Source organism: Anoplopoma fimbria, chromosome 4 (assembly GCF_027596085.1).
Source record: "Anoplopoma fimbria isolate UVic2021 breed Golden Eagle Sablefish chromosome 4, Afim_UVic_2022, whole genome shotgun sequence".
NCBI classification, from domain to species: Eukaryota; Metazoa; Chordata; class Actinopteri; order Perciformes; family Anoplopomatidae; genus Anoplopoma; species Anoplopoma fimbria.
The window spans coordinates 27,571,562-27,598,682 of NC_072452.1; the positions used below are offsets into that span (position 1 = coordinate 27,571,562).

At 46.5% G+C, this 27,121-nt stretch overlaps 2 protein-coding genes across 2 annotated transcripts in view; both read left to right on the forward strand.

Annotated features, from left to right (window-relative positions):
• The window catches only part of LOC129090342 (exosome complex component RRP40-like), a 2,971-nt gene extending 11 nt beyond the window's left edge, over positions 1-2,960 (forward strand). The window contains exons 1-4 of the mRNA XM_054597969.1: positions 1-296; positions 1,782-1,931; positions 2,059-2,210; positions 2,285-2,960. The exon at positions 1-296 is cut by the window's left edge and continues 11 nt beyond it. Coding sequence (XP_054453944.1) covers positions 72-296; positions 1,782-1,931; positions 2,059-2,210; positions 2,285-2,723 — 966 coding nt within the window. The 5' untranslated portion in view covers positions 1-71 and the 3' untranslated portion in view covers positions 2,724-2,960. The remainder of the gene's footprint in view (positions 297-1,781; positions 1,932-2,058; positions 2,211-2,284) is intronic.
• A 6,464-nt stretch (positions 2,961-9,424) lies between these two features.
• LOC129090343 (matrin-3-like) lies at positions 9,425-25,377 on the forward strand. The gene is given in 23 exon segments (XM_054597971.1): positions 9,425-9,497; positions 10,965-11,899; positions 12,744-12,805; positions 12,888-12,926; positions 13,569-13,666; positions 14,207-14,259; positions 14,637-14,753; positions 14,850-14,975; positions 15,976-16,152; positions 16,399-16,523; positions 16,799-17,105; positions 17,376-17,576; positions 17,875-17,971; positions 18,077-18,093; positions 18,296-18,418; positions 18,627-18,755; positions 19,807-19,935; positions 20,021-20,151; positions 21,159-21,417; positions 21,495-21,621; positions 21,624-21,644; positions 22,249-22,364; positions 24,593-25,377. Coding segments are annotated over 22 exon segments (3,294 nt in total). The 5' UTR covers positions 9,425-9,497; positions 10,965-11,122; the 3' UTR covers positions 24,656-25,377.
• Positions 25,378-27,121: the final 1,744 nt, after the last annotated feature.

A 27,121-nucleotide genomic window follows, 5' to 3' on the forward strand; every position in this document is an offset into this window, starting at 1 on the left:
CGGTGTGTCACATTGATCTCCGTCCGACCAGCAGCAGCAACAACGCGTGAGGAAGCCGCTGCAGAGACGCGATGCTCTCCGCTTTAAGAGAGAGAACCGGGGACGTTCTGCTACCGGGAGACGAGTTCTGCTTCCAGCCCGACGACACCCTCTCTCTAACGGGCCCCGCTCACCCGGAGAAGCTGGTGTGTGGACCGGGTCTGAGGCGGAGCGGAGACCGGCTGCTGGTGTGTAAGAGCGGCGTCCTGCGACACAGACAGCCCAACACGTTCTGGATGGAGTCCCAGCAGAGGAGGGTGAGGCCCGGACCCGCTGTGACCCGGACCCGCTGGACCCGGACCCGCTCAGAGACGGACCCGGTGGACCCGGAACCGTTTATACACGGACCCGTTCAGACCCGGAACCGTTTATACACGGACCCGTTTATAGACCCGGACCCGTTTATACACGGACCCGTTCAGACCCGGACCCGTTTATACACGGACCCGTTCAGACCCGGAACCGTTTATACACGGACCCGTTCAGATTGTTGACTAGTGGATTTATTAATAATAATAATAATAATAATAATAATAAATAATAATAATAATAATAATAATAATAAATAATAATAATAATAATAATAATAATAAAAGAATAATAATAACAATAATAATAATAATAATATATAAGGTTATTTATTTAGTATCTGTAAATAAAGATATTTATTGAGAAAGCCTAATTCCATGTTGATAGATTAACGATGTGAAGCATCAGAAACCTTTAAAGGAGAACGACGTCACTGATGACGTCATAGAACCCAAACATAGCCTATAAACTACAGGTAGCCTATAAACTACAGGTAGTCTATAAACTACAGGTAGCCTATAAACTACAGGTAGCCTATAAACTACAGGTAGTCTATAAACTACAGGTAGTCTATAAACTACAGGTAGCCTATAAACTACAGGTAGTCTATAAACTACAGGTAGCCTATAAACTACAGGTAGCCTACAAACTAAACTACAAACTACAGGTAGTCTACAAACTAAACTACAGGTAGCCTATAAACTACAGGTAGCCTATAAACTACAGGTAAAAACTACAGGTAGTCTACAAACTACAGGTAGCCTATAAACTACAGGTAGCCTATAAACTACAGGTAGCCTATAAACTACAGGTAGCCTATAAACTACAGGTAGTCTATAAACTACAGGTAGTCTACAAACTACAGGTAGTCTATAAACTACAGGTAGCCTATAAACTACAGGTAGCCTATAAACTACAGGTAGTCTATAAACTACAGGTAGTCTATAAACTACAGGTAGCCTATAAACTACAGGTAGCCTATAAACTACAGGTAGTCTATAAACTACAGGTAGTCCTATAAACTACAGGTAGCTAAACTACAGGTAGCCTAATAAACTACAGGTAGTCTATAAACTACAGGTAGCCTATAAACTACAGGTAGCCTATAAACGTCACCAACATGAAGTAAACATTTCAATGACTTCCTGCGTTCCGGGCTTTAAACCCGCGAGCAGCGGGAATCAGGTCTGGAAAGTTGATATTGTTCATAATCTAGTGCTGCTCGGGGAACTCGTTACACCCCGAACGACTCAGAAGACCTCAAACATTTATGAGAGTTATTAAAGTTTGATCTGAAAGTTAAATACGGGAAAATAAATGTGTCACATTTTAAATGGATCAATATTTAAATGAAGTTCAGCAGATAGCGATAGATGAGACAGGTATTGGAGCAGTGCATGCTGGGAGTTGAGTCTGTCCCTCTGTGTCCTCAGTATGTCCCCGCTAAAGGTGAGACCGTCATCGGCATCGTGACGGCCAAATCGGGAGACGTCTTCAAGGTGGACTTTGGAGGAAGTGAGCAGGCGTCTCTGTCCTACCTGGCCTTTGAGGGAGCGACCAAGAGGAACCGCCCCAACGTCCAGGTGAGACACTGAGGACGCAGAGAGACATCCAGGCCACGTCTCTCTTTTTTTAACCCCTCCCCCCTTGTGTTTTAACCCCTCCCTCCCTGGTGTTTAACCCCTCCCTCCCTGTGTGTTACCTGTCCAGGTGGGCGACCTGGTGTTCTCCCAGTTCCTCATAGCCAATAAGGACATGGAGCCGGAGCTGGTGTGTATGGACAGTTCAGGACGAGCCAATGGGATGGGAGTGTTTGGAGGAGGAGGTCTGCTCTTCACGGTCTCTCTGGGACTCGTCAGAAGGTAAACGGATCAGATGTTTGAGTGTCCATGAACGCTGTCCTGAGACTGGAGGATCACCTGGTTTACCCCCCCAGACTGCTGTCCCCCCACAGTGAGGTCCAGTCAGACCTGCAGCAGCTGTTCCCCTGTGAGCTGGTGGTCGGGATGAACGGCCGTCTGTGGGTGAAGTCCTCCAGCGTTCAGCAGACGCTCGTCATCTCCAACCTGCTGCAGAGCTGTGACACCATGACGGCCCAGCAGAGACGCCAGCTGTTCAGGGGTGGCACAGGGGGCGCTGTAGACCACATCAGACCTCATCCCACACCTGAAGATAAACCTGGACCAGCAGCTGTTCAGGAGGGTGGCACAGGGGGCGCTGTAGACCACATCAGACCTCATCCCACACCTGAAGATAAACCTGGACCAGCAGCTGTTCAGGAGGGTGGCACAGGGGGCGCTGTAGACCACATCAGACCTCAGGTACACCTCCACCTGGTTCCAGAGGACGGGTCCCGTCTGTGTTCAGGATGCTGAACTCAGCTGAGTTCCGTTGACGTTTGTCCTCTTTATGAAGTGAAGTCTCAGGGAGACGGAGGTGAAGAAGATTTCCTTTGAACACATTCAGTCTTTGTTCTCGTTTTTAGAGACGAGGATATGTTGACGTGTTTTATCAGCTAAATGTTCTTTAACGTTCATATTTCTTCCAAAAGTTAAGACTTGAAAATGTAAAACTATAAACATGAAAACCAATTAATTGTTTCTGAATTCTTTTCATATTGACAGAAGGTTTCTGCAGCGGCGTCTCGTTTATTTAAAGCCAGAACATATTGAATATGATTTCAGAATAGAAATATATATATATATATATATATATATATATATATACACATATATTAATATATATTTACAAATATATATACATATATATTTATATATACAGTACCAGTCAAAAGTTTGGACACACCTTCTCATTCAACTACTTTGAAGAATCTAAAATATAAAACATATTCTGGTTTGTTGAGCATTTGTTTGTTTACCACATAATTCCATATGTGTTCCTTCATAGTTTGGATGTCTTCAATATTAATCTACAATGTAGAAAAAAAAAAAATATATATATATATATATATATATATTTAAGATGTTTGCTTTTCTTCAGCAGCAAATTAAAGTTCTTTGTTTTTTCAACTTTTAATAGTTTCAGACCAAATGAAGAAATAATCTGCAGATCATTAGAAAATAAAATCATCAGTTTTTCTCCATAAACATTTATTTCAAATAGATTAAGAAAAAATATATATATGTTTTTTTTACAACTTTTTTCTTTATATGACTTTTTATACAGTACTTTATGTGCATTTAGAAAAAAACCACAAACAAACAAACCTCAGGTGGCTCTCACAAAGGATGCTGGGAAAAAACCACTGAAAACTCAAAACAGCATTTAGACTGGTTTAACCAGACTGGATCTAAACTCTAAACGTCAACACAGTTTGTTTTTAGGATTTTATAAAATAAAAGTGCAAATAAAAAGTTCAGAGCTCATTTGATCTTAAAGACAAAACATAAAAAAACATCTCAGCTCATTTACATTCAGAGCTTTACTACAGGGAGACAGGCGGAGGACAGAGAGACAGAGAGACAGAGGACAGAGAGACAGGACAGATAGAGAGACGGACAGAGGACAGAGAGACAGACAGGTGGACAGAGGACAGAGAGACAGGACAGATAGAGAGACAGACAGAGGACAGAGAGACAGACAGGTGGACAGAGAGACAGACAGAGGACAGAGAGACAGACAGAGGACAGAGAGACAGACAGGTGGACAGAGGACAGAGAGACAGACAGAGGACAGAGAGACAGACAGGCGGAGGAGTTTAGTAACTAACAGTAACACTTCTCTGAACTTGAATACATCGCGGTGAGAGCAGAACTTTGGCAACACGTCAGGCTGAAAACACGGTGGACATCTTGGTGATGATGTCACAGAGGAGGGGGCGGAGCCACAAGGGGTCACATGACGTGTTTCTGGATACCCGGGGTGAACTCCTTGGCGTTTGGGTTCAGACTGCTGTTCATCTGGAGGAGGAAGAAGAAGAAGAAGAATGAGGTGTGTGTTTATGAAAGCTGCTCTTAAAGCTTCATCATCATCATTAATATTATCCCGTGTTGTATCTGTTTTCACCAACAGTAATTCACTGATCTATAAAATGTATTTTATGTTAGTGAACAGACGAGTCCGTGAACGTCTCACGAGTCAGTGAACGTCTCACGAGTCAGTGAACGTCTCACTGTGTAAACAAACATCTGCTGCTCGTTAGTTTCCATGTTTTCTCCTGGCAGCTGTCGGGAACAGGATCAACCCGGTTGTCCGGAGCCGACCCTGAACTCACCACGAGGTCTTTGTGCTGCTCCTGCAGCTGAGGGAGGTCTCTGGACGGGATGAACCACTCCCGCTGCTCCTCCTCCTCCAGCATCTCCTGGAAACAACTCCATGAACTCCTCCTCCCACAACTCCTCCTCCACCTGAGCACACACACACACACACACACACACACACACACACACACACACACACACACACACACACACAGACACACACACACACACACACACTCTACACCTCGGACTTCCGCTTCAACTCTGGTTCCTGCCACCTCCAAAAGTTTTCCGATGACTCCTCCATTGTTGGATGTATCACCAGGGACAACGAGGAGGAGTACAGAGGACTGATTGAGAGCTTCATCACATGGTGCAGCAACAACCACCTGAAGCTCAACATCAGCAAGACCAAGGAGCTTGTGGTGGACTACCAGAGGAACAGAAGCCCCCCTGTCCCTGTTTTCATTCAGGGAGGGGAAGTGGAGAGGGTTGAGTCCTACAAGCACCTTGGGGTGCAGATCAACAATAAACTGGACTGGACACACAACACTGCCCTCTACAGGAAAGGACAGAGCAGGCTGTTCTTCCTGAGGAGGCTGAGGTCCTTCAATGTGTGCAATAAACTGCTCAAGGCATTCTACCAGTCTGTGGTAACCAGTGCCCTCTTCTTCTACCAGTCTGTGGTAGCCAGTGCCCTCTTCTTCTGTGGTAACCAGCCCTCTTCTTCTACCAGTCTGTGGTAACCAGTGCCCTCTTCTTCTACCAGTCTGTGGTAACCAGTGCCCTCTTCTTCTACCAGTCTGTGGTAACCAGTGCCCTCTTCTTCTACCAGTCTGTGGTAGCCAGTGCCCTCTTCTTCTACCAGTCTGTGGTAACCAGTGCCCTCTTCTTCTACCAGTCTGTGGTAGCCAGCGCCCTCTTCTTCTACCAGTCTGTGGTACCAGTCCCTCTTCTTCTACCAGTCTGTGGTAACCAGTGCCCTCTTCTTCTACCAGTCTGTGGTAACCAGTGCCCTCTTCTTCTACCAGTCTGTGGTAACCAGTGCCCTCTTCTTCTTCTACCAGTCTGTGGTAACCAGTGCCCTCTTCTTCTCTTCTTCTACCAGTCTGTGGTAACCAGCGCCCTCTTCTTCTACCAGTCTGTGGTAACCAGTGCCCTCTTCTTCTACCAGTCTGTGGTACCAGTCTGTGGTAACCAGCGCCCTTCTTCTTCTTCTACCAGTCTGTGGTAACCAGTGCCCTCTTCTTCTTCTACCAGTCTGTGGTAACCAGCGCCCTCTTCTTCTACCAGTCTGTGGTAACCAGTGCCCTCTTCTTCTACCAGTCTGTGGTAACCAGCGCCCTCTTCTTCTTCTACCAGTCTGTGGTAACAGTCCCTCTTCTTCTACCAGTCTGTGGTAACCAGTGCCCTCTTCTTCTACCAGTCTGTGGTAACCAGCGCCCTCTTTCTTTGCTGTGGTGTGCTGGGGTGGTGGCATCAGGACTGGAGATGCCAACAAGCTCAACAAGCTGGTGAGGAGAGCCAGCTCTGTGGTGGGTCTGGAGCTGGACAGTCTGGAGTCAGTGGGTGAGAGGAGGATGAAGGCCAAACTCGGAGCCATCCTGGACAATCCCTCTCACCCTCTCCATGAGGAACTGTGGCAGCTGGGCAGCTCTTTCAGCCATCGGCTGATTCTACCAAAGAGCAGGACGGAGCTTCAGACGCTCATTTGTGCCCACTGCCATCAGACTGTACAACAACAGCGGAGACCACAGTCTGTCACCATGCTGACCAGCTGTGGATATACTCATATATCTTTATATATTCTATAGACCACAGTCTGTCATCATGCTGACCAGCTCCCCCATGTGGATATACTGTACATTCTTATTTTTATTTTTATTCTTATTTCTGTTCTATCTTTATTTAGTTGTATAGTATGTGTATTATTGTCTGTGTAGTTGAGCTGCTGCAACACTCGAATTTCCCCCATGGGGATCAATAAAGGAATATAATAATAATAACACACACACACACACACACACACACACACACACACACACACACACACACACACACACAGACACACACAGGTAACAGGAGGACGTTGTGTGGTCCTCTGGTGTCCCTCACCTGTAGCTGTGGTCAGGTTTGGGCGGTTTGTCTCTGAGGACAGACGTGAGGACGGTAAAGATAAATAAAGACTTCATTAAAAACTTCCTCTGGTGAGTTTGGTTCTGTGTTCTTGCTTTATGTTTCTGTCTGTGGACGGAGGACACGGAGGACATGGAGGACATGTTTTGTCCACGGAGGGTTCTGCTCTGAATCTCTGAGCCCTACATTAATGTTAGCGCTACACTCTGATTGGCTGCGAGTCCGTCTCACTAAGACAGAGCAGGAAGCAGAGAGACGTTTATGAGACGAGGACGGAGTGTCTCCTGAGACGGACATCCACACGCTGACGCTCCAGCAAGGAAGAACAAACTGATTTCAAGCTTTTATTTTGACAGTCTGTGTTGACCTGATGCATTCTGGGAAAGTGTGTTCAGTGAAACATCCTGTTTGTTTTTTATTAGACAGATTTTAACTTTATTTACATATTTTAATCTAATTTCTGGACATTTTTCACATTTTATTAAAACATTTATGGCTTTTTATAGGACACAGAGACACACGTCAGTCCTCAGAGGACACAGAGACACACGTCAGTCCTCAGAGGACACAGAGACACACGTCAGTCCTCAGAGGACACAGACACGTTTATCCTCAGAGGACACAGAGACACGTTTATCCTCAGAGGACACAGAGACACGTTTATCCTCAGAGGACACAGAGACACACTTATCCTCAGAGGACACAGAGACACGTTTATCCTCAGAGGACAGAGACACGTTTATCCTCAGAGGACACAGAGACACACGTCAGTCCTCAGAGGACACAGAGACACGTTTATCCTCAGAGGACACAGACACGTTTATCCTCAGAGGACACAGAGACACGTTTATCCTCAGAGACATGTCAGTCCTCAGATTTCATGTAGTGTATATGTTACATATATATACATGTAACATGTTACATATATATATATGTAACATGTTACATATATATATATACATGTAACATGTTACATATATATATATACATGTAACATGTTACATATATATATATACATGTAACATGTTACATATATATATGTAACATGTTACATATATATATATATACATGTATACAGTGGTGTATAGTAACGAAGTAGAAATACTTCGTTACTGTACTTAAGTCGTTTTTTTGGATATCTGTACTTTACTTTACTATTTATATTTCTGTTGACTTTCACTTCTACTTCACTACATTTTGCAAAGAGAACTGATACTTTGACTCTGAAACCTTCGTTACTCGCTACAAAATCAAATCTATCTTTAGAAAGAAAATGAATCATGAGACCAACGTCGGGACTGTGTGGAACACAGACTGCAAGCAGGTTAGTGAAACAGTGGTCCTAGCAGGTTAAACCACTGGTTAATCACGTTAATGCGCAATCGCAAACACGTGCTCTCAAAGCCGCGGTTTGTTGATTCCCAGTGATGCTCAGTGATTGATTCCCAGTGATGCCCAGTGATTCCAGTGATTCACAGTGATGCTCAGTGATTTCCAGTGATTCCCAGTGATGCTCAGTGATTCCAGTGATGCTCAGTGATTCCCAGTGATGCTCAGTGATTCCAGTGATGCCCAGTGATTCCCAGTGATGCCCAGTGATTCCAGTGATGCTCAGTGATTCCCAGTGATGCTCAGTGATTCCCAGTGATTCCAGTGATTCCCAGTGATGCTCAGTGATTCCCAGTGATGCTCAGTGATTCCAGTGATTCCCAGTGATGCTCAGTGATTCCCAGTGATGCTCAGTGATTCTGATTCCAGTGATGCCAGCCCAGTGATTCCAGTGATTCCCAGTGATTCCACTCTGATTCCAGTGATTCCCAGATGACTGGTTTCATGATGGAAGCACCTGCTGCTCCTAACAAACCACATGGAGACGGAGACCAACACCCGGGGACATATCTGTGAGAAATGTTTTCTTCTGTTGGAGTGAAAGACTCTTCTACCGGATGAAGAGCCTCTTATGCCCAAAGCTACTGAAACACTGGCATTCAAACACTCCCCATCCAACCTCAGGAAACACATTGAGGTCAATGAAGATTAATCCCATGAGCCGCAACGTTAATGTTTAGTTATCATGATTATCATAAACCTGCTCAGATATCTAGTGTTTCCACAGGGTGGAGTATATCTGTGGGGGGAGTATATCTAGTGTTTCCACAGGGTGGAGTATATCTAGTGGGGTGGAGTATATCAGGTGTCTGATCTTCTAGTTTAGCTACACATGGTGTATGTTAGGCTGCTGTCTCTGTTTGTACCTCCTTGTCCTTGGTCATGGTGGCCACAGCACTTAATAAAAAAAGCAAAGGGTCAGAATTTTGAGAATTATAAAGTTTATTATTTTAACAGCATTTACTTGTACTTTTACTTTCAATACTTAAGTACATTTAATATCAGAAAATTACTTTTGATACTTAAGTACAGTAAATATCAGATACTTTAAGACTTTTACTCAAGTAGTATTCTAATAGGTGACTTTTCACTTTTACTGGAGTCATTTTCCAGTAAGGTATCTTTACTTTTACTCAAGTATGGCTTTTGGGTACTTTATACACCACTGCATGTGTATATATATATATATATATATATATATATATATATATATATATATATGCAGTAACTCATGCAGTAATAAAGGATTACCTTATCTTACCTCACAGCAGGGGGCGCTGTGCTTCACACGGTTGGTCCGCAGTCAAACCAAAGAAGAAGACAAAGGAAACATCGCGATACTTCAGTCTTCTCGTCCCGTGATTTGGTTAGCTCAGTGAGCTATCATCTACGCACGAGGATAAGGTAACGTTAGCACTAATATACATGTTTATACATGTTTATACACGTTTATACATGTTTATACACGTTTATACATGTTTATACACGTGTGTGCATATAAACACACCGACAGACACGTGATATCACATGTAGGAGAGAACCGACAAACACGTTAGCTAGCGGCTAGCATTAGCTAACGGCTAGCATTAGCTAGCGGCTAGCATTAGCTAACGGCTAGCATTAGCTAACGGCTAGCATTAGCTAGCGGCTAGCATTAGCTAGCGACTAGCATTAGCTAACTGCGTTATCAGGCGATGTTTGCTAGAGCTAGCCTCTGCTGCTAGCGGCTAACCCAGCAGCAGGTCCTACTGACCACTGAGTTACTGACCACTGAGTTACTGACCACTGCACTCCAGTACAGTGGTCAGTACCCAGTACTGTAGTTCTGGAGTACAGTAATTCTGTAGTTCTGGAGTACTGTAGTTCTGGAGTACTCTAGTACTGTAGTTCTGGAGTACTGTAGTTCTGGAGTACTGTAGTTCTGTAGTTCTGGAGTACTGTAGTTCTGGAGTACTGTAGTTCTGGAGTACAGTAATTCTGTAGTTCTGGAGTACTGTAGTTCTGTAGTTCTGGAGTACAGTAATTCTGTAGTTCTGGAGTACTCTAGTGCTGTAATTCTGTAGTTCTGTCACACAGCTCCAGTATTGTTTCCCTCCATGTCTGACCCGTTGACATCAAGAGGAGAATCTTAAATCTGATAAACTTATTAATATAAAGTAGAAATATTTCATCGTCTGTTTGTTTGTGACCTCACTGAGCTGAAAGTTTGCTTCTTGTTAGCTGTAAACACACCTTTAAACCATATGAAGTCTTTAAAAAGCCTCTTGATCAGCTGGAAACTGTTCCCTGTTTAGTGATGTGTGATTCTCACAGGATGCCACGGCTACAAACACACAGTGATCTCATAGTATGTGCTGTACTTGATGTACTTTTACTTCACTAAAGGATCTACTTCTTCCACCTCTGGAGGAATACAGATAGTATCGTGTCTTTATGAAAACTAGCCTGACGTTAGTGCTACGTTGTATTCTGGTCCGGTTCTCCGTCTTTCATTGTAATTGGACTTTCTTCTTATTCCTTAACATTTTAAACCAACATTTACAGAAATGAATCCAAATGAAACCTATTTTAATCACGTCTCTCTCTGATACTTTACAACGACTGTCAGAGTTTCTGCTTTGTCAATGAGGATGTCTCCATCACATCATGTTCTCCCTCTGGTCTGTGCTGGACTCTCACTCTGTAGAGTTGTTCTGTCTCCTCTCCTAGCCTCCTTTAACTTCCTCTCATGTCCCAGCGATCCCAGCTCACTTCTGCTCAGGTGATCTTCTTGGTTCTCTGTACATGCTGCTGTTCAGAGCTTCTCCTCTGGCTCCTGTGTTCTCAGTGGAGGCAGCGGTTCAGAGTGTCCTCCTCATTGTGTTTCAGCAGACACCAGACGTTCTCCAGAGAAGAAGACTTCCACTACACTTTGATGCATGAGAAGTTCCCTGACTCTAACTTCCCCCGTCCTTCAAACACAGACACTTTTTAGCGGCCGCCTCTTTATCTTGACTCTCTTGTCCTGAAACGAGCCGGACGGCGGCGTCATGTCTCAGAAGTCGCAGTCCGACGGAGGTCAGAAGCACTTCGCTGTGGGTCGGGGGCTCCTGGCCGCCGCAGAGACCTTGAACTTCAGCATGAACGAACAGCGATCCAGCCGGCAGATGGGGGGCGTGGCCTCAAGTGTGGGGGTGGGCAGCGGCATGGATAACCAGGACGGCGGCTCCCAGACTTCCCGGCGTGGCGGCGGCGGCAGCCACATCGGCAACACCATGAAGCTGTTTGCCAGTTTGGGGCTGTCGCCCTCCGACCTGGACGCTCTGGCTGAGATCCCTGAAGAGGACATCAGCGTGGAGACGCTGCCGCACATCCTCATGCAGCTCAAGAGCCGCAAGGGGGACACGGGGGAGCGGCGTGGGGCCTCCTCCATGTCCTCTGAGGCCGGGTATCGAGGAGGACGGGACAGCTGGGACAACGTGCACATGGGCAGGATGGGCGGTCCTTCTCTGGGTCCCGGTTCGGCCCGGGCCCAGACCTCCTCAGACTTTGGGTTCAGTTCTCTGCAGGACGGCGCTCCCAGCCGCGGCTTCAGCTTAAATTACAGCGGCGGTGGGGGGGGGAGCAGAGAGAGGCCGTACTCGGAGCTTTCCCACCACGACTCCTACAGCGGGCTCGGCATCGGGCCCCTGGCGTCCGACCCCGGCTTTAGGCAGAGGAGGATGGGCTCCCCGTCCAACGGAAAGGTCCAAGACTTCTTGGGGGTCCCGCCCCCCATGTTCCCCCACGTGTGCTCTCTTTGTGACTTTGACGTTCACTCCTCCATGGTGAGTACAGCTCCTCCCTCTCTTCTTCTGGGAAGCACTCCAGTCTTTGTCACAGTCGGGGGGGAATCCTCCGCCATGATCCCACTGAGCTCACAGCATGTCTCCATTCTTACTCTGCTTCTCTGTAAAGTCAAGTCTGAGTTTCACTTCCTGTCATTATCTATTGATCCTCAGCATAGATAAAGTCTTCACATTGATTACGACACGTTTCTACAGATGTGACATCATCAGACAGATGTAGAAGTGACCTCACACACACACACACACACACACACACACACACACACACACACACACGCACACGCTGCAGGTTTAGTCTGGAGGGTGTGTCCATCCTGGACCAATCAGCAGCTGTTAACACGATGACATCACTAGCTTTCTTGTTAAATGTGGAGGATTGAATCCCTTATTGAATCTCTTCCTGTCCTTCAGACGTCTTAGATCATGAACCACAGAGACGTTCACTGAACATCTCACTCACCCATAAAGCTGTGACTGATGTTAACTGAAGGTCAGAGCAGATGACAGTGAAACACGTGTAAACATGAAGAAATATCAATATTGAATCAGTCTGAACTAGTGGTTAAAACCTTAGTAGTTAACAGCTGCAGTTTGTTTCCATAAAGAGTAGATGTCAGAAGGATCCTTGGTTCAATGAGGGCTTTGTCTCCGCGGTGATCATGGAGCTCAGCGTTTGAACACTTCAGGAGCTTAAAGCTGCAGATTGTTTCTGAATGTTTGAGGACAGACTTTGGTTTGAGTGGAGCTGTGATATTTGGGCGACCTCCTCCTTTAAGTCAGGACGACGGGTTGAGCTTCAGTAACCGTGTGTTTGATTCCGTAGGAGTGGAACCAGCACACTAACGGACTGCGACACGATGAGAACAGACGGCTGCTGCTCAACATGTGAGTCTCAACACGGTCTGATGTCTCACAGAAGTTTGTGCTCTGATGGACCTGTGATGATGATGCTTGATGTGGTTTTCAGGTATCCAGACTGGGACCCTGGGATGTCCTCAGGCAGAAGGTAGGAGACAGGAACCACCTCCCCGTCTTTAGATAGTCATCAATGTGATTAGAACAAAGGGGGTCCAGGTTCAGGTCTTTTTCCACCACAGGAACTGAACACAAAGAATCCTGAAGCTCACATGTTTTGTGTTTAGTTTTAGAAAACTTAACTCAGCTCATTTGACAAAAACCCTAAAAAACCCTTCACAAAAACGACAGAGAACAAATCTAAAACACTTCATCCTCCTCTGCTTCCTCTGTGAATTCTATTCATAAATAATATCTCTAAAAGACACATCGACCAGTCCTCCATGTTGAAGTAGAGCAGCTTGATCTGTTCTGCTGGAGGGTGTTAATGAAGATGTTAATGATCCTCAGTCAGCTGGCAAACTGCACCATCCAGAAAGAAAAGACATGAAATATTATTAGACAGTACTACTGTGAGTACTCTACTACTTTAACTATATGTTCCAGTAATCTTAAGATATTATGATGGAAACATTAAAGAAAATCTTTGTCAGCTGAACTGTTTTGGTTTGAGGAAAAGGAGGCAGAACGTGGAACTCAGAGGAACTCAGAGGAACATCTGGTTTGGTTCCTGATGTGGAGCAGAACCTCCTGTTTATCTGTTTATAACTGAGTGACTATGTCTCTGTTCCAGTGGGAGTCTGCTGGACACCCCCAACATGTCTGCAGGGCTGCTGGGACCGGCACCCATGTCTGCAGCTCAGACCGCAGGAGGGATGTCCTCCAGCTGGGGCAAGACGGATTATTATTATTATTATTATTATTATTATTATTTTTTATTATTATTATTATTATCATTATTATTATTATTATCATTATTATTATTATCATCATTATTATTATTATCATTATTATTATTATTATCATCATTATTATTATTATTATTATTCATTATTATGTATTATTATTATCATCATTATTATGTTTTTATTATTATTATTATGTTTTTTTATTATTATCATTATTATTATTATCATCATTAGTATGTATTATTATTATGTATCATTATTATGTATTATTATTATTATGTATCTGTATTATGTATTATTATTATCATTATTATGTATTATTATGTATTATTATCATCATTATTATTATTATCATTATTACTATTATTTTTTGTTTTATTATTAATATTATTATCCCTCTTTTTGTATTATAATTTGGTCAATACTAGGTCCCTTCTTTTCAACCTAATAAAGTATGCAAATCTTTGCCTAATTATAATTGTTGTTATTATAATATTAACTGTGTGTGTGTGTGTGTCAGCAGGAGGTGGAGGAGGTCCTGGTCCGTCGGTGAAGAACCAGCCTGGTCAGAATAAGGTCAGCTGCTCTCCTCTGTGTTTATCTGATGGATTCAGTAGAGAGAAGAAGGAAGCTCCAACGTTGGGCTCAACCTAAAAAAAGAACTTATGACCACGTGTTGGATTCTAAATGTAAACTCACCTGAACAAGTTTAACACCTGAACAAGTTTAACACCTGATAAAAATCCTTTAAATGCTGAAGAAGAGTTTTCTGTTGGTGAAGAGGATGAACAAAGAAACACTTTGTTCTGAAACAAGTTAGAACACAGACACAGAGCAGAAGTTCAGAGACAGACGTACATTGTGTGTGGTGTATTCTCTCATGTATTTGTGTAGTACTTCATGTATTTGTGTAGTACTTCCTTTACTACCTGGTGAACCGTGCTGTGTCTCAGGTGAGGAGCAGAGTGGTGGTGGTGAAGTACGACAGGAAGCCTCTGAGCAACAAGACTCTGTTCTCCTTCACGGAGCCGTTCGGCTGCCTGACGGAGCACCTGGTCCTCAAGAACAAGGTGAGTGACCTCTGACCCCGCTGGGAAGCTCTCTGGTTGGCTGTGAGCCCGGTCACATGTTCAGTGTTTGACCTCTGACCCCTCCGTCTCCTCCAGGCCTTCCTGGAGATGAGCAGCCATGAGGAGGCTCTGGACATGGTCCACTACTACGAGCAGCACCAGGCGTGTCTGTACGGCAAACCGGTCAGCTTTTACCTGTCCAAGAGGCTGCTGGTGATCCAGGTACTGCACCTGTCTCCGTCCTACCCGTCTCCTTCCTCCCTGTCTCCGTCCTACCCGTCTCCTTCCTCCCTGTCTCCTTCCTCCCTGTCTCCGTCCTCCCTGTCTCCTTCCTACCCGTCTCCTTCCTACCCGTCTCCTTCCTCCCCGTCTCCTTCCTCCCTGTCTCCTTCCTACCCGTCTCCTTCCTCCCTGTCTCCGTCCTCCCTGTCTCTGTCCTCCCTGTCTCCTTCCTACCCGTCTCCCTGTCTCCTTCCTCTCCTTCCTACCCGTCTCCTTCCTCCCTGTCTCCTTCCTACCCGTCTCCTTCCTACCCGTCTCCTTCCTCCCTGTCTCCTTCCTACCCGTCTCCTTCCTACCTGTCTCCGTCCTCCCTGTCTCTGTCCTCCCTGTCTCCTTCCTACCCGTCTCTTTCCTACCTGTCTCCTTCCTCCCTGTCTCCTTCCTACCCGTCTCCTTCCTCCCTGTCTCCTTCCTCCCTGTCTCCTGTCCTTGTCTCCTTCCTACCCGTCTCCTTCCTCCCCGTCTCCTTCCTCCCTGTCTCCTTCCTCCCTGTCTCCTTCCTCCCCGTCTCCTTCCTCCCTGTCTCCTTCCTCCCTGTCTCCTTCCTCCCTGTCTCCTTCCTACCCGTCTCCTTCCTCCCTGTCTCTGTCCTCCCTGTCTCCTTCCTACCCGTCTCCTTCCTCCCCGTCTCCTTCCTCCCCGTCTCCTTCCTCCCCGTCTCCTTCCTCCCTGTCTCCTTCCTACCCGTCTCCTTCCTCCCTGTCTCTGTCCTCCCTGTCTCCTTCCTCCCCGTCTCCTTCCTCCCCGTCTCCTTCCTCCCTGTCTCCTTCCTACCCGTCTCCTTCCTACCTGTCTCTGTCCTACCTGTCTCCGTCCTCCCTGTCTCCTTCCTACCCGTCTCTTTCCTACCCGTCTCCTTCCTCCCCGTCTCCTTCCTCCCCGTCTCCTTCCTACCCGTCTCTGTCCTCGTCGCTGAGTCGTCTATGTGTCTGTCCCCCAGAAAGACGAGCGGTCCACCGAGCGGTCCACCGACAGATCCGTACGTGAGGTCAAAGGTCAGGGCAGCCAGGTGGTGTTCTTCTCCAACCTGCCCAGACAGGAGGAGAAGAAGGAGGAACTGCTGACCATCGCTGGACGCTTCGGCACCGTAGAGAAACACCTGTTCTTAACCGACCAGGTACACTCTTCATCACGCTCTTCATCACGCTCTTCATCATGCTCTTCATCACACTCTTCATCACACTCTTCTTCACGCTCTTCATCACGCTCTTCATCACGCTCTTCATCACACTCTTCTTCACGCTCTTCTTCACACTCTTCTTCACACTCTTCTTCACACTCTTCATCACGCTCTTCATCACACTCTTCTTGTATTGATGTATTGATCTATTGATCTATTGATGTATTGATGTCTGTCCTCCAGGCGTTTGTCCAGATGGGGACTCCGGAGGACGCTGAGATGTTGGTGAAGTATTACAGCGTGAACCCGCTGACCATCAAAGGGAAACCGATCCGCCTCAACATCTGCACCAAATACAAGACCCTGACGTGAGTCCAGACCACCAGACCCCCAGACCCCCAGACCACCAGAACACCAGACCACCAGACCACCAGACCACCAGACCACCAGAACACCAGACCACCAGACCACCAGAACACCAGAACACCAGACCACCAGACCCCCAGAACACCAGACCACCAGACCCCCAGACCACCAGACCCCCAGACCTGAACCCATAAACACCATCCAGTCATATCTACTGTCTGTTCATCTTCATCAGCTGGTAAAAGATCATGTGATCACTGACTCTTCTGTGCTTCAGTGTGAACAGGAGACAAGGAGGAGACAGTCGAAGCCAGAGGAGCAGTGGAGCTAACGCCTCCTCCTCCTCTGGAACCAGGACCTTCTCCAAACCCCCCAGGACCTCCTCCTCCAGGACCAGAGAGGAGAAGGAGGAGGACAAGCTGAAGCCTGAGGAGCAGCCTGCAGTGGAGGAGGAAGAGGAGGTGTCAGGAGTGATGGAGGGGGAGGGGGAGGAGGTGGAGGAGCAGGTAACTGATGGAGACGCGGAGGGGGAGGAGCCAGAGGGAGCAGCAGAGGAGCAGGAGGTGGCGGTCAAACAGGAGGAGGTGAGAAAACATGGAGGTCAACAAACAAACGAGGATGAAGATGATTACGAGTTTAAATACAGAAGAAGAAGAATCATGATGATAGTTGTACATCATCATTAATTAAAGACATAAAAACACATCAATTTAATAATAATATTATTCATTCAGACAAAACTAAGCTCTTTAGTTTGACTCAAAGCTACATTTGTGTTCATATTCTTTTACATCTCATCCATTGATCACTGATCAGTTCCAGCTCTCCCTGAACATGTGTCTTTGTACATACAGGTTCCTGAAGGAGATGATGTCACTGATGACACACCTGGAGAAGTGGGCGGGGCTGAAGGTGAGGTCAGGCAGGAGGTGGAGGGACAGACGGGACGGACAGAGACCAAAGTCTCTGCTGAAGAACCCGAGAACAAAGAAGAACCGGACGCAGAACCGGGAGACGTTTCAGAGACGGTGGAGGGAGATCTGCCCGCCGACCAGGTACCTTTCTACTGGGATTAATACACACATATATTAAATATATATATAATAATATATATGAATACACACATTGACATGCAGACATGGTGAACCCACATCCTGAATAACTCAAGTTCAAGAGCATAAATATGCTGAGTATGGTGACATCAAACACGTGGATTTATGACATGGCTCACTCATTCAGGTCAACATTCTCATGAAACCAGTCTTAATAATTATTAGTCTGTTTGAACTCCACTCCCTCTGGTGGACACCAAAGCTTTAGTTGGTATCTGAGGTTTGTGTTGTCGTCCTTCAGTTTGATGGAGACTTCCTGGAGAACATGGAGGACTTTGTGACGCTGGACGAACTGGACGAGGACGAGGACGAGGCAGACGGAGAGTCCGACTCCACTGGTACCTGAATATGTTTACATGAGTTATGACAGAGAGGTGTTCTTCAGCAGATGTTAGTGTTCACATGAAACCTGATCCTGTCTCTGTGTCTCCTCTTGTCTGCAGATAACACCAGGAGAGGAGTGAGTATCTGTGTCCGTCCAACCAGAGACAACGTTCCTCTGGTTCTGAGTGATGAGAACGACGACAAACATTAACACTGACATGCTTCTTCTTCTTCTTCTTCTTCTTCTTCTTCTTCTTCTTCTTCTTCTTCTTCTTCTTCTTCTTCTTCTTCTTCTTCTTCTTCTCCTTATTGTTCCTCTTCATCTTCTTCTTCTTCAGGGCATGAGGGTGGTCAACATCGTTGGCTTCAGACGAGGATACAACTTCATGGATGAGCTGCATGGACTCGCCAAACCTTTTGGGAAGGTGGTCAAACATTTGGTTCTGGACCTGAGACCAGAGGTAGAGCGACCCACGTCTCACCAGCTGCCCTGTTTTAGTTTTAGAGACACTATGTCGTTAATGTGTCCTCTCTCAGTGGCCTCTGTGTCCCATCAGTGTCCTCTCTGTCCTCTCATTGTCCTCTGTGTCCTCTCAGTGTGCTCTCATTGTCCTCTTTCTGTCCCCTCAGTGTCCTCTGGTCCATTAACTGTCCCTGTCTGTTCTTCAGGCATACCTCCAGTTCACCACAGAAGAAGAAGCTCGAGCGATGGCCAGCTTCTATAAGAGTAACATCACGGCGTCGGTGTGCGGTCGTCCGGTGAGGATCAGTCACTCCATGAGCTACCCGACCATCCAGGTGAGCCTCGGTACCGGACCGGTCCATGTGAAACATTATAAAGGACAGAACGCTGTCAATGTGTTAAAGGTTTACGTCTCAGCTGGAGACTGAACTCTGATTTACAAGAAAGAAACTTCAATATTAATAATATAATTATTATATTATTATATATATATAATATAATTATATTATATTATTAATAATATACTAATATTATTATTAATAATATTAATAACAATATATTATATAATTCTCTCATATTTTAGAGGAAACACTGTAAATATATTTTAGTGAATTAACCTCGTTACAAAGCTCCGTCACCACCTCTTATTGATTATGTCTGCTATTGATGACCTGTCACTTATTGATCTGGTATCTGTCTCCATGTCTCCTCTCTGTCTCATGTCTCCTCTCTGTCTCATGTCTCCTCTCTGTCTCATGTCTCCTCTCTGTCTCATGTCTCCTCTCTGTCTCATGTCTCCTCTCTGTCTCATGTCTCCTCTCTGTCTCATGTCTCCTCTCTGTCTCATGTCTCCTCTCTGTCTCATGTCTCCTCTCTGTCTCCATGTCTCCTCTCTGTCTCATGTCTCCTCTCTGTCTCCATGTCTCCTCTCTGTCTCATGTCTCCTCTCTGTCTCATGTCTCCTCTCTGTCTCATGTCTCCTCTCTGTCTCCATGTCTCCTCTCTGTCTCATGTCTCCTCTCTGTCTCATGTCTCCTCTCTGTCTCATGTCTCCTCTCTGTCTCATGTCTCCTCTCTGTCTCCATGTCTCCTCTCTGTCTCATGTCTCCTCTCTGTCTCATGTCTCCTCTCTGTCTCATGTCTCCTCTCTGTCTCCATGTCTCCTCTCTGTCTCATGTCTCCTCTCTGTCTCATGTCTCCTCTCTGTCTCATGTCTCCTCTCTGTCTCATGTCTCCTCTCTGTCTCATGTCTCCTCTCTGTCTCATGTCTCCTCTCTGTCTCCATGTCTCCTCTCTGTCTCATGTCTCCTCTCTGTCTCCATGTCTCCTCTCTGTCTCATGTCTCCTCTCTGTCTCATGTCTCCTCTCTGTCTCCTGTGTCCTTAGTGCGGATCCAGCAGGGTCGTGTACGTGGGTCAGATCCCCAACACCAAATACTCCGACGACGCCTTCCTGAAGCTGGCCGAGCCGTTCGGGAGAGTCAAGAAGTATTTCCTCAACAGGCTGAAGAGAGAGGTACGGAACCAGAACCAGGACCAAGAACACTGTGTCTGTCCTCAGTGTCTCAGAGGTCTAAAGTGTCTCCTGTGTCTGTCCTCAGTGTTTCATAGAGATGGAGAGAGCCGAGGAGGCAGAGAGAATGGCAGAAGACTGCAAAGCGAATCCTCCGAGGTTCAACGGGAAGCGTCTGACGGTCTACGTCAGCAGGAAGTACCGACAGCTCAAACACGGGTGAGTTTCTTCTTCTGTGGTGTCTCCAAGTCTTCGTCTCAATGCTGAAGCTTTGGCTAACACGCTGATTAGTTATAACTTGAATAAGTTTCAACATCTGAAGATATCAAACATATCAAACAGATTTCAGTGTAGAGTTAAACGTCTAGATATCCACATTTGACGAGAGAGAGAGAGAGAGAGAGAGTCTGCTGCTGCTTTACATTCACTTTATATTAGAAAAAGACCAGTGTGGGTTTGAATAATATATAGTTCTCCTGGTCCTCATGGTTCTCCTGGATCTTCATTGTTCCCCTGGTCTTCATGGTTCTCATGGTCCCCATGGTGCTCATGGTTCTCCTGGTCCTCATGGTCGTCATGGTTCCCCTGGTCCTCATGGTTCTCCTGGATCTTCATTGTTCCCCTGGTCTTCATGGTTCTCATGGTCCCCATTGTGCTCATGGTCCTCATGGTTCTCCTGGATCTTCATTGTTCCCCTGGTCTTCATGGTTCTCCTGGTGGTTCTCCTGGATCTTCATTGTTCCCCTGTCTTCCTCATGGTCCCCATGGTGCTCATGGTCCTCATGGTTCTCCTGGATCTTCATTGTTCCCCTGGTCTTCATGGTTCTCATGGTCCCCATTGTGCTCATGGTTATCCTGGTCCTCATGGTCGTCATGGTTCCCCTGGTCCTCATGGTTCTCCTGGATCTTCATTGTTCCCCTGGTCTTCATGGTTCTCATGGTCCCCATGGTGCTCATGGTTCTCCTGGTCCTCATGGTTCTCCTGGATCTTCATTGTTCCCCTGGTCCCCATGGTGCTCATGGTCCCCATGGTGCTCATGGTTATCCTGGTCCTCATGGTCCTCATGTGCACAGTCCTGATGTTCATGGTCCTCATGGCCTACATTGTCCTCATGGTCCATGATCATGGTCCTCATGTTCATGGTCCTCACGTTCCATTATTAATAATAATATTAATATTGTTATTTTTATCTTATCTTATAACGATGTGACTGTTGTTTGTTCAGACATCGATGTCCAGACAGAACCAAGAGAGAGAACAGCAGCATGACGCCTTCATCCTCCAAACATCCTGAAGAACCTCCTGCCAAGAAATCCAAGGAGACGAAACCAGAAGAGGAGGAGGAGCAGAAGGAGGGGGAGGAGGAGCAGCAGGAGGACGTGAAGAGAGAGGAGGAGGTGCAGAGTTGTGAAGACAAGAGAGAAGAAAAGTCATCAGAGAAGATTCCTGAAGTTTCTGATCAGAACCAGAAGAGCTGCCAGGAAGTAAGTTTTTTTTAATTTTTTATTGATTTGAGTCCCAGTGATGATAATCAATAATAATCCGTCTGTGCTCCTCTGAGCTACAGGAGGTGAATCAAGAGGAGCAGGTGGAGGAGCAGATGGAGATGTCGACCAATCAGAACGGACAGACCGACGCCCCCCCGCCGGCTGAAAACAAACCCAGCGTGGCGTCTCTGCCGCTGCCCCCCACGACCCCGACACCCCCATCGGTGAGGAGACACAGAGGACAGAAGAGGGACAGTCCATAACTATTATTATTATTATTGTTATCATTATTAGTATTATTATAATCATCATTATTATCATTATTATGATTCATAAACATCTAATGATTCCTACATGGAAACAGTAAAAGTAAAGTGGAGAGACGTGAACCAGACTTATATTATTATATATTAATAAAAATAAGTTCAAACAGATGTTAGTACTCGATAATCAAAGATATAATATATATATATATATCAGGTCAGTATAAGTGTTCTCTTCTGAATATTTTTTGTCTCATCACAAACTGATTTAAGATTAGACTAACATTAATTTTAGTTATTGATTCATTGATTGATCCTCAAAATATCAGAAAGTCATAAAAATGTCCATCAAAGGTATTTTCAGAAATGAGTGAATTCTTGATGCTTAAAAAACTAAACAGATTTATTGAATAATATTTTTATTTTGGAGCATTGATCTGATTAAACATTTGAAAATAGTGACATTAATGTGATCTTTAAGTTGATGACATAATGAAACGGTGTCATGGTGGTTTCATGACGTTAAACACTGATCTGTTCTGTGAATCTTATTGTGTGTGTTCAGGTGTTGAACACGTGAAGGCGGGTTTTTACTGCCGCGTCTGCTTCCTGTTTTACTCCAACGAAGAGACGGCCAAGAAGACACACTGCAGCAGCCAGACGCACTACGACAAGCTGCAGGTGAGACCAGCTCCAACCCACCTCCACCTTCATCATCATCATCATTATTATGATAATGAGTCTCCGCTCTGAGAGACACTGACCCGTGCGGTCTCTGTCGTTAGAGGGGGCGTGGGGTCTCTGTTAGAGGGGGGGCGTGGGGTGTCTGTCGTTAGAGGGGGGCGTGGGGTCTCTGTCAGAGGGGGGGGTCGTCTCTCTGTCGTTAGAGGGGGCGTGGGGTCTCTGTCGTTAGAGGGGGGCGTGGGGTCTCTGTCGAGGGGGGGTTCTCTGTCGTTAGAGGGGGCGGGGGTCTCTGTCGTTAGAGGGGGGGCGTGGGGTCTCTGTCGTTAGAGGGGGGGCGTGGGGTCTCTGTCGTTAGAGGGGGCGTGGGGTCTCTGTTTAGAGGGGGGGCGTCTCTGTCGTTAGAGGGGGCGTGGGGTCTCTGTCGTTAGAGGGGGGGTCTCTGTGGGGTCTCTGTCGTTAGAGGGGGGCGTGGGGTCTCTGTCGTTAGAGGGGGCGTGGGGTCTCTGTCGTTAGAGGGGGGCGTGGGGTCTCTGTCGTTAGAGGGGGCGTGGGGTCTCTGTCGTTAGAGGGGGGGTCGTGGGGTGTCTGTCGTTAGAGGGGGGGCGTGCGGTGTCTCTGTCGTTAGAGGGGGGCGTCTCTGTCGTTAGAGGGGGACGTCTCTGTCGTTAGAGGGGGGGTGGGGTCTCTGGTTAGTCTCTGTCGTTAGAGGGGGCGTGGGGTCTCTGTCGTTAGAGGGGGCGTGGGGTCTCTGTCGTTAGAGGGGGCGTGGGGTCTCTGTCGTTAGAGGGGGGGTCTCTGTTAGGGGTCTCTGTCGTTAGAGGGGGGGCGTGGGGTCTCTGTTAGGGGTCTCTGTCGTTAGAGGGGGGGGTCTCTGTCGTTAGGGGGGCGTCTCTGTCGTTCTCTGTCGTAGAGGGGGGCGTGGGGTCTCTGTCGTTAGAGGGGGGGCGTCTCTGTCGTTAGAGGGGGGGGCGTGGGGTCTCTGTCGTTAGAGGGGGGGCGTGGGGTCTCTGTCGTTAGAGGGGGGGCGTGGGGTCTCTGTTAGGGGTGGGGTCTCTGTCGTTAGAGGGGGGGGTCGTCGTTAGGGGGGCGTCTCTGTCGTTAGAGGGGGTGGGGTCTCTCGTTAGAGGGGGCGTGGGGTCTCTGTCGTTAGAGGGCGTGGGTGTCTGTCTCTGTCGTTAGAGGGGGGTGCGGTGTCTGTCGTTAGAGGGGGGGCGTGGGGTCTCTGTCGTTAGAGGGGGGTGCGTGGGTCTCTGTCGTTAGAGGGGGGGCGTGCGGTCTCTGTCGTTAGAGGGGGTGCGTGGGGTCTCTGTCGTTAGAGGGGGGTGCGTGGGGTCTCTGTCGTTAGAGGGGTGCGGTGTCTGTCGTTAGAGGGGGGACGGTCTCTGTCGTTAGAGGGGTGCGGGTCTCTGTCGTTAGAGGGGGCGTCTGTCTGTCGTTAGAGGGGGTGCGGTCTCTGTCGTTAGAGGGGGGCGTGTCTCTGTCGTTAGAGGGGGGGCGTGCGGTCTCTGTCGTTAGAGGGGGGGCGTGTCTCTCGTTAGAGGGGTGCGGTCTCTGTCGTTAGAGGGGCGTGGGGTCTCTGTCGTTAGAGGGGGCGTGCGGTGTCTGTCGTTAGAGGGGGGCGGGGGTCTCTGTCGTTAGAGGGGGGCGTGTCTCTGTCGTTAGAGGGGGCGTGCGGTCTCTGTCGTTAGAGGGGGACGTGCGGTCTCTGTCGTTAGAGGGGTGCGGTGTCTGTCGTTAGAGGGGGGCGTGCGGTCTCTGTCGTTAGAGGGGGCGTGGGGTCTCTGTCGTTAGAGGGGGGTGGGGTCGTTAGAGGGGGGCGGGGTCTCTGTCGTTAGAGGGGGACGTGCGGTCTCTGTCGTTAGAGGGGGCGTGGGGTCTCTGTCGTTAGAGGGGGCGTGCGGTGTCTGTCGTTAGAGGGGGCGTGCGGTGTCTGTCGTTAGAGGGGGCGTGCGGTGTCTGTCTGTCGTTAGAGGGGGCGTGGGGTCTCTGTCGTTAGAGGGGGCGTGCGGTGTCTGTCGTTAGAGGGGGCGTGCGGTGTCTGTCGTTAGAGGGGGCGTGCGGTGTCTGTCGTTAGAGGGGGCGTGCGGTGTCTGTCGTTAGAGGGGGGTGCGTGCGGTGTCTGTCGTTAGAGGGGGGACGTGCGGTCTTTCTCGTGTTGGTGACCTTTGAACTTGGACACAGTCTCTCAGGCAGCAGAAGGACACCAGCTGTGTTTGTCGTTTCAGAAACATCTGGAGAAGGAACAGACCAAAGCAGAGAAGAAGAAAGGGAAGAAGACGAGCACCTAGAAAAACAACTGATGTTTTTCGTCCGAGGAAGACGAGAGGAAGTGGAACTTTTTATTCTACTTTCCATTTTAGTCAAATATTCAGACCTGAAGGAGCAGCGTGTCAGACGATATAGGAAGTTTAAAAGATGAACTACGTCCCGTGTTTGTAAACTGATAAACTAGGAGACGTCCCTCAGAGAGACAGTGTCACAGTCAGCGGTCAGAAGAACCTAAAGGACTCCTGAGGACTAGAAGACAGCGAGTTCTTCTGAGCGACTCTGAGCTTTTCTCTCTGTGATGAGTTGACTTTTCTTTAAAGTGATGACGATGCTGAAAGGCTGCTCTGTGTCTCCTCATGTTACACGCTGACCCATTCAAGTCTCAGAGCTGTTGTCATGGCGACGATGTTGTCTTGAGATGTTTCATGGGAGGTGAAGGGGAAAGAATCAACGTCTGGTTTGTGTCAGCAGGACTTCAGTCCAGGAACTATTTCCTGAGGAGCAACCGAAGCACTGGGTGGAAGGATACACTGTTGTTCAAGAAATAGTCCCAATTCAAACTGGTTTTTACTTTTCCTTTCTGTATGTAAACTGACATTTTAAAACTTCAGTGTCACACTATGAAAAAGTGAATTTCCTAAAATGTCAAACTATTCATGTCTGCTTTCATCCTCAGAGAACGATGTGTTGAACTTTTTATGTTGATGGACTGTTTGGATGATTTATGAAATAAACCAGTTTCCTCGAGTACGAGTGTTATTTCTTCTGCCACAGAGGGTCTCTATCAAAACATAGAAAGTCATATTATAGGATGTTATGAAAGTAACAAACCTGAACCAGTCCTAACTAAAGACCTGAACCAGTCCTAACTATAGACCTGAACCAGCTGGAACCTGGTTCCACAGAAGAGGAGCCTGATAACTGAAGGTTCTGGCTCCCATCCTACTTTTATATACTCTAGGAACCACAAGTAACCCTGCATTGATTGAGCGCAGCTCTCTAGTTGGGTAATATGGAACTATAAGTTCCTTAAGATAAGACGGTGCCTGGCCAGTTAGAGCTTTGTAGGTAAGTAAAATAATTTTAAATTCTATTCTTGATTTAACAGGGAGCCAGTGCAGAGAAGCTAATACTGGAGTAATATGATCTCTTTTCTTAGTTTTTGTTAGAACACGTGCTGCAGCATTCTGGATCAACTGTAAAGATCTAAAGAGACCTATTAGAGCAGCCTGATAATAAGGAGTTACAGTAATCTAGTCTAGAGGGAACAAATGCATGAACTAGTTTTTCTGCTTTGAGACAGGAAGTGACTGATTTAATGTTACGTAAATGAAAAAAGGCTGTCCTTGAGATCTGTTTTATATAAGAGTTAAAGACACATCCTGGTCAAAGATAACTCCGAGGTTCTTAACGGTAGTGCTGGATGCTAGAGCAATGCCATCTAGAGAAACTATATCCTTAGATAATTGATCTCTAGTAGAATAACTTCAGTTTAGTCTGAGTTTAACATCAGGAGGTTGCAGGTCATCCAGGTTTTTATGTCCTTAAGACTGTTGAAGTTTAGAGAACTGGTTAGTTTCGTCTGTTTTGATCGATAGATATAACTGGGTATCATCTGCATAACGGTGTGTTTTCTGATAATATGGCTTAAAGGACAGGTAGACTCCACCTGTAACGACAAAAATGACTAAAGGTGAAAACACTGACGCAGTGCTGGACGACCATAAATAAAGCAATGACACACAGACTTGAGTTCAGTTATTCACTTCTATTTTTTACATTTCATCTTCATAGATTTACACAGATTGGTTCCCTCTACCAGTTACACCAGTAACACCAGAAACACCAGTTACACTGCATTCATTTTAAGGCACATTAACAGTGATTCATTCACTTATTGACAAAATAATGAAGATTTTTGGTCTGAAGATAAACATAGAAACATGTCAACAACAACAAATACATTCAGCACACACAGATCGATTCAATGTTTATCGATATATAATATTGATAAAATCTGTTGGATTCTTTGGTCCAAACTGGATCAATAATGAGATGAACACCTCACAAGTCTTTGGTGCCGACAGCTCTGATAAGGACACTTGGAGATACAATCAATCAAAGTCCTGATTTTATGATTTATGGTTCCATTTAGGCAGAAAGATGATTTTTCATCAATCACAGAATCAACAGATTTTATTGAAAAAAATAAAGAAACAATTAATCACCTGATTATCAACCACTTAAAAAGAGGATGTCTCACCTGAGACACACACACACACACACACACACACACACACACCCCGTTTGTTTTGATCTGGTTCTGAAGAAGACCATGAGATGAGGATTAAAGCCACTAAATGGACCTTATTTTAAGATTATTTTCTGAACTTTATTAATAATTTAGGTCATAAACAGAATCAATAATCAAATCCAGAATGTAATAATCTCAACTCATCGTCCACTGGCTTCAAGCAGACCATCAA